General features: G+C 39.2%; 1 protein-coding gene across 1 annotated transcript; it reads left to right on the top strand.

The window, feature by feature from the left end:
• The first annotated feature begins 4,603 nt into the window (after positions 1 to 4,603).
• On the top strand, positions 4,604 to 5,067 carry LOC141403021 (pupal cuticle protein-like). Its single transcript, XM_073985154.1, has 2 exons — positions 4,604 to 4,649; positions 4,717 to 5,067. Exons 1-2 carry the CDS (start codon positions 4,638 to 4,640, stop codon positions 5,065 to 5,067), a joined length of 363 nt encoding a protein of 120 aa, XP_073841255.1. The 5' UTR covers positions 4,604 to 4,637.
• The last annotated feature ends 2,250 nt before the right edge of the window (positions 5,068 to 7,317 follow it).

The raw sequence follows: 7,317 nt of genomic DNA, 5'->3' as shown, positions 1-7,317 counted from the left end.
AACTCCACGCTTGAGGACCTGAAGATCCATAAAAATATTCTTAATAACTCCACGTTGATAAGAAGAAAGTTCCATAAAAAATATTCCTAAAAACTCCTAGTTTATAGGGCTGATGCTAAAAGGAAAATATTGTTAAAAGCTTCACGTTTAAAAACTCCACTTTTATAGACCTGAAGCTAAATGGAAAATATTCTTAAAAATTCCACGTTTATAGGAATAGAGGCTCCATGAAAACTTACTTACTTACTTAGCTGGCCCATTACAGAACATTTATTCCATAGGCCGAACTAAGAAAAGATCTCCATTTCTCTCTATTTGTTGCTTCGCACTCTGGAATACCGCGCCTTTTCATCTCATCATCCACTTGTTTGCGCCATCTATTCCTTGGCCTGCCAATTCTTTGTGCACCGCTAAGCGGTCCGTATTTATACGCCTTTCTAGCGGGTTCATCATCGCTCATTCTTATGATATGGCCTAGCCAACGCAATCGCTGCATCTCGATACGTTCAACAATACTGATGTCGTTGATGCCCGTGGTTCATGCGACGTCGATATTCACCGTCAACGCAGATTGGCCCGTAGATCTTTCGAAGAATTTTTCTCTCAAACACACCAAGCACTGCCATGTCTGCTTGCGCAAGTACCCAAGCCTCGGAGCCATACATCAGCACGGGTAGTATCAGCGTTTTGTAGAGCGAGATGTGGCTTTGTTTTTAAACTGCTTACTTAAACAAAAGTAGCATCTGTTGGCCATTACAATTCTTCTTTTTATTTCACAACTGATGTCGTTTGTTGTGTTTACGGAGGTGCCGAGGTAGACGAAGTCTTTTACTACCTCAATATTATAGGAAACAACTTCCACAGTCGGTCCGAGCTCAATGGACGCATTGCGGGTCGACACCATCAACTTGGTCTTCCCAGCGTTTACCGCCAGATCAACTTTAGCAGATTCTCCTTCGGCCTTCATAAAGGTTTTTGTTACTTCTTTTACTGATCGTGCCATGATGTCGATATCATCAGCATAAACAAATTACATGTGACTATTGGTATAGATTGTGCCACTTCTTTTGACGTTTGCCTCTCGTATAACCTTTTCCAGCAGGATGTTGAAGAGATCACACGAAAGGCTGTCTCCTTGCCTAAAACCTCTTTTGGTACCAAACTCTTCGGAGAGGTTCTTTCCTATTTTAACTGAGGACCTCGTGTCAGTTTAAGTCATTTTACAAAGCCGGATGAGCTTTGCGGGAATACCAAATTCAGATATGGCTTGGAATACCTTTGAACGCAGCGGGCTGTCGAAGGCTGCTTTATAATCGACAAAAAGGTGGTAGGTGTCGATCTGCATCTCTTGGGTCTTCTCCAGGATTTGCCGCAGGGTAAATATCTGGTCAATGGTAGACTTGCCAGGTCTTAAGCCGCATTGGTATGGTCCAATTATCTCGTTGACCGTAGGCTTTAGTCGTTCGCACAATATCCCTGACACGATCTTGTAGGCAATAGGGAGTAGACTTATACCCCTATAGTTAGAGCATACAGTCTTATCTCCCTTATTGTGGACGGGACACAGGATACTCAGGTTCCAATCGTCGGGTACTCGTTCTTCCTGCCAGATGGTGCTAACTAGCTGATGAATACACCTTATCAGCGTGTCGCCTCCGGTTTTGAACAGCTCGGCTGGTAAGCCATCGGCCCCTGCTGCCTTATTATTCTTTAGCCGATTTATTGCTGTCTTTACCTCATCTTGGCTGGGCGGTATACATTCAATAGCATCTTCTGGGATTAGGACTGTGGTATCTTCGTCGTCTTCGCTGCTATTGGATACCAACAGTTTTGAAAAATGTTCTTTCCATATCCTGAGTACACTATCTGTATCAGTTCTGGTCTCTACAGGAGGATGTGCCTGTACCAAATCCATCAGTTTGATGCTTGACTCTTTGGTAGAATTTTCGGACTTCATTCTGGCTCCTGTACATCTCGATTTTTTCACACTCCCGCTTTTCCATCTCTCTCTTTTTCCTGCGGAAAAGACGTTTCTCCTCTCTCTCCTTTTCTCCCTGTATCTCTCTCGTGTGCTACGCGTTGCTACGGATTGTAAAGTAGCCCTATATGCCGCATTTTTCTCTTCGGTAACAGCACAACACTCCTGATCATATCATGGATTCCTTGGTGGAGGTCTCTGGTATCCAAGTATGGATTTTGCGGCTGTTTGCATCGTGTGGGCAATGATTTGCCATTGCGCTGATATGTTATCGGGATGAGGAGTGCTTTGATTAAGCAATTGGACTAGTTTAGTGGAATATGCTGTGGCTATCTGTTGTGATTGCAGCTTACCGATGTCTATCTTTCGTGTTGTGTCTGTTCGTACTTTGTTGGATACGTTTAAGCGGGTGCATACCTTTGCTGCAACAAGGTAGTGGTCCGAATCAATGTTTGAGCCTCGGAACGATCGTACATCCAACACGCTCGATGAATGTCTTCCATCTATCACAACATGATCAATTTGATTTCTTGTTTTCTGATTTCTTTTTCTGGAGACAGCCAGGTGCCCTTATGAATATCGAGATGATTAAATCTGGTACTGCTAACTACCATGTTTTTTGAGCTGCAAAGTCTATCAGCCTCATACCATTGTCAGATGTTTCACTGTGGAGCCTGAATTTCCCGAATGTTGGGCCAAAGATATTCTCCTTTCCAATTTTGGCATTAAAATCGCCTAGAATGATTAAAGGGAGTGAACAGGGCAACGGTTATACGTTTCTTCTAAGCGCTCGTAAAATATATCGTTGGTCTGTTCGTCCCTTTCTTCAGTGGGAGCATGAGTGCAAAAAAAGCTGATGTTGAAGAATTTTGGGGTGAAGCTTGATACCAGATTTTTTAGCCTCCGACTAACTACGAATCCGCAACCAAACTCATGCTTTACGTCATGGCAGCTATAATACAGTGCGTCACCTTTAGGTGTTGTTGTGGCGCCTTTCCCAATCCATCGTTTTTCCTGTATGGCAGTATTATCGGCCTTGTACTTTTCAAGTACGTCTGCCAATGCGAAGACTGCACCTAAAGAGTGCGAACATTCCAGGTGCAGATTCGCAGATCATGGTCCTTAAAACGTTTGCGGGGTTCGTCAACTTTAGAGGGGTTTGTTTTTCTTTTCTTTCGTTTTTTCATAGTAGGCTGTTTTTTCTAGGGGAGTGTTACTAACCCGACGCCCAAACGCAAGTTGTTATCGTTCTTATGGGTGAACGCGCGGCACATGTTAGCTCACTACCTTTAACGGGTGTTAAAGGCAGTTCCCCAGGTGACACCACGGGGAGGACAGTGTCCACATGAGATGAAAGAGGGACCAAGATAAATCTTGGGCTTTGCCATGTTAAAACCGGTCAGGACCGTTGCTTGGTATCTTCCATCCCCTACGTCATCCACATCCATGAAAAACTAATCTTAAAAACTCCAAGTTTATAGACCTGAAGCTCCAAGAAAAAATATTCTTAAAAAGTCCAAGTTTATAGGAATGGAGCACCAAGAAAAATATTCTTAAAAACTCCACGTTTATAGGAATGGAGCCCCATGAAAAAATATTCTTAAAAACTCCACGTTTATAGGAATGGAGCTCCATGAAAAAATATTCTTAAAAACTTTACATTTATAGACCTGAAGCTGAACGGATAATATTCTTCAAATCCTACGTTTATAGGAGTGGAACTCCACGAAAAATATTCTTCAAAACTCTATGGTTATAGGAATGGCGCTCCATGAAAAATATTTTTAGAAACTCCAAGTTTATAGGTCTGAATCTCCATGAAAAAATATTCTTAAAACTTCACGTTTATAGCGTCAAAGATCCTCAGACGCTATGTACCTCGCGATGTGCCAAAACATACATTTTGCGTTTCCGCTTAAAATACAAAACGTCTAACACCTGCCGATGCTGAAATACTAAAATCATCACCGTGACATTTAGTATCGTTTATGTCTTTATATGGCAAAGTTGTCAATCAAATCAAAAGCCAAGCCTAAAACATACCTCATACTTAAAAACAAATAAAAATGTTAATTTATTGTTAACTATAAATTTGACACAATCGATACGCATGTCTCACACTAGAATATTTTATTATACATATGTACATGACAAATCAGTATAATTCGCAATAACCTTGATCGCAATATGTAAATCACATAATTTACATTGGAGTCTAGGCCTCGAAATTGAAAGCAACAGTGGGAAGTTTTATAGATACATTCATATGTATCTACATAAGTACATAATTCGATGATATCTTAAAAAAGCAAATCAATTATTATAGTTTTTGACACTAATATGATGGCTATTAAAACGAAATATAATGACTGATGACAAAAGATCACAAATCAGGTTCTTAAAATTCAAAGATTCCGATATCAATGTGATTATGAGCAAAAATTTATTGTCATCATTCATTATCTTTTTTTGTTCGCATGAATGAAAACTTTTAGCGATAGGTTAAATGGTTGCTGATTTTAAATTAACTTGAATTCGTCATTTGCTGAGAAATGATTGATTGGAGTTTTACTATAAAACCCAATGATTTATTTCCATGAAGATACATTCAGTATTTTGATTAACATTAAGTCACATTCAATAATCGACATAGTACATAATGAATAAAATCGTAAGTTATTAAGATTTATCCTTTGCCTAGAACATTATTTTTAAATCCTTCTTCCTTTTATTACAAGGTATTTGTTGCTTTTATTTCAACTTTGGTTTGTGGCACATTTGCCGCCGATGCCTATGCCTACATCACAAAATCGGAAAATAATATCGACCCGGATGGCAGCTACAAATACAGTTATGAAACTTCGAATGGTATCAGTGCCTTAGAAAAGGGCGTTGGTGGCCAATACGCATCTGGAGGTTATGGTTATTATACCCCCGAAGGTGATGTCATTCAACTTTCCTATATTGCCGATGAAAATGGTTTCCAACCAAGTGGCAATCATTTACCCACACCACCACCAATTCCACTTGCCATTTTGAAATCTTTGGAATATATTCGTACACATCCTAATGTTGAATACCAAAATTAATTGTTAATAATCTTTATTTTTAATAAAATATATGTACAGTTTATTATATGAAAATATGTCTCATTATTATTTTATATGGGGAACTGGCAAAAACTTGGAAGCAGATGAGCCGAATTACCCATTACAAAGTAATGCAAACAAGCTAACTTGAGCATTAACAACAAACAAACTACACAGACAATTCTCTGTAATAATGTTTTACAGCTGATCATCGAAAATGTTCTATTAAAAACTCACGTTTATAGGCCTGAGGATCCAGCAAGATTGGTTAAAATTTTAGCTAAAATTCTCAAAATACCGAAAATCGGAGGTACCGTTATATGGGGCCTATATCAAAGCGTGGACGTCTATAAACAATTTTTGGTGGAGAAGTGCTGTGACCACTCAAATATCAAATCACAGAAAGTTTGGTTGAAAATTGTAGCTAATATCCTCAAAATACCGAAAATCGGGGGATACCGTTATATCGGAGCTATATCAAAACTTGGACCTATGTTGACGATTTTTCGTGGAGAAGTTTCGTGACCCCAGAGAAACTCAAATGCAACATTACTGTGTTAGTTCGGTTATGAATTGTAGCTAAAACATTTATAATACCGAAAATCGGGAGGTACAGCTATATGGGGGCTATATCAAAAAAATGGACCTATGTTGACAATTTTTGGTGGAGAAGTGCTGTGATCACTTAAAATTTCAGATGTCGATTTATAGCAAGTTTGGTTGAAAATTGTAGCTAAAATCCTCAAAATACCGAAAATCGGGAGTTACCGTTATAGGGAAACTATACCAAAAGATGGACCCATGTTGACACTTTTTAGTGGAGAAGCGGTGGAACTACTTAAACATTGTAGCTAAAATCCTCAAAATACCGAAAATCGGGTGGTACCGTTATTTGGGACCATTCTATAGGGGTTATATGAAGACGTGGACCTATACCGACTTATTTTTGGTGGGAAGTTGTATACCCCCAACGAAGACTTAATACCAAATTTCAGTCATTTCGGTGGGAATTTTAAGTCGCAACCTTTAAAATGCCGAAAATCGGAAAGTACCGTTCTCAAGGGTCTTTGCTATGGGCGACAAAAGCCCATTTTCCAGACTTCGGGAACGATGAGCAACAGGTTGAGAACTTTAGTGAGATGCTCCAGTCCGGGCACATCCAGCTATTTCAGCATTACCATCAGGGACCAACGCTTTGGATGATTTAGCGTCCCTGATGACATTCACAACATCATCCATTGTAAATTGCGGTGATTCACCCTCGGCAGGAAGAGATCTGATGCTACTTAGTACTTATCAATTGAAATAACTTGCGCACCTCTTCGAGTCAGTCAACGTAATGTCGCCAAACGATACTGAGGTCCTATCTTCCTTCTTTCCAGGGAGAGTGTTGTGTCTGCCCATGTCAATAATTAATAAAACGCGAACTGGTTAATTACTAACATTAAAAACTTTATTACTAAAACATTACAAATTAACAAAGGGATTAAATACGTGTAACTCGAAAGGCAGTTGAAACAAGAAGGAAGTTAATATAGAACAATGGCATTTATGTAAAGCCTAGGAATACGGTTTACAATAAAAAAGGCATTGATAAATGAGTGTATAATGACAAACATTGATGACAATAAATACAAGTATAACAGATAGGGATATCGATATAGATAATAAAGGATACAACAATCTCCCACGCTAATAAAGGACGTGGCCTCTTAAATGTGGAGGTGGTCTTCTGTTTCGGGCAGATCTTCTAAGCGGTGTAGGCATTGTTGACTGTTGTTCTTGATCTAGTTGTGTTGGTTGAGCCAATGTAGGCATAGATGGTTCTTGATCTTCAGTAAATGTTTCGTTATGATTCGACCTGGAATTGCTTTGAGCCAATGTGGGCATATATGGCTGTAGATGTGATGAGTTTTGAGTCGATGTGGAATTTTGATGACGCTGTATTAAAATTTGTTCCATTTGTGTGCGTTTGTCATTGGAATAGTGTGTGTTAGAGGTAGGAATGATCTGTTGTGGCACTAAAGTTTTGTACATTTGATTGATGTGGCGTTTGATTACATATCCATTATCCAATTTGACGATATATGACAATTTCCTAATTTCTTCTCCACAACTCCGAACTTCCATTTTTCCTTATTTTGTGTGTACCACTTTATTTGTACCCTCTCTCCCACGCTAATTTGACGCACTATTGGTTTGTGTTCTTCTTGAGTTTGCTTGTGTTCAATGGGCCGAATTGCATCTAAT

Source organism: Musca autumnalis, unplaced genomic scaffold (assembly GCF_047663935.1).
Source record: "Musca autumnalis isolate F117 unplaced genomic scaffold, ASM4766393v1 scaffold_4, whole genome shotgun sequence".
Lineage (NCBI taxonomy): Eukaryota > Metazoa > Arthropoda > Insecta > Diptera > Muscidae > Musca > Musca autumnalis.
Note: the sequence above shows the minus strand (reverse complement) of the source record. Positions and strands in the feature narration are given on the sequence as shown.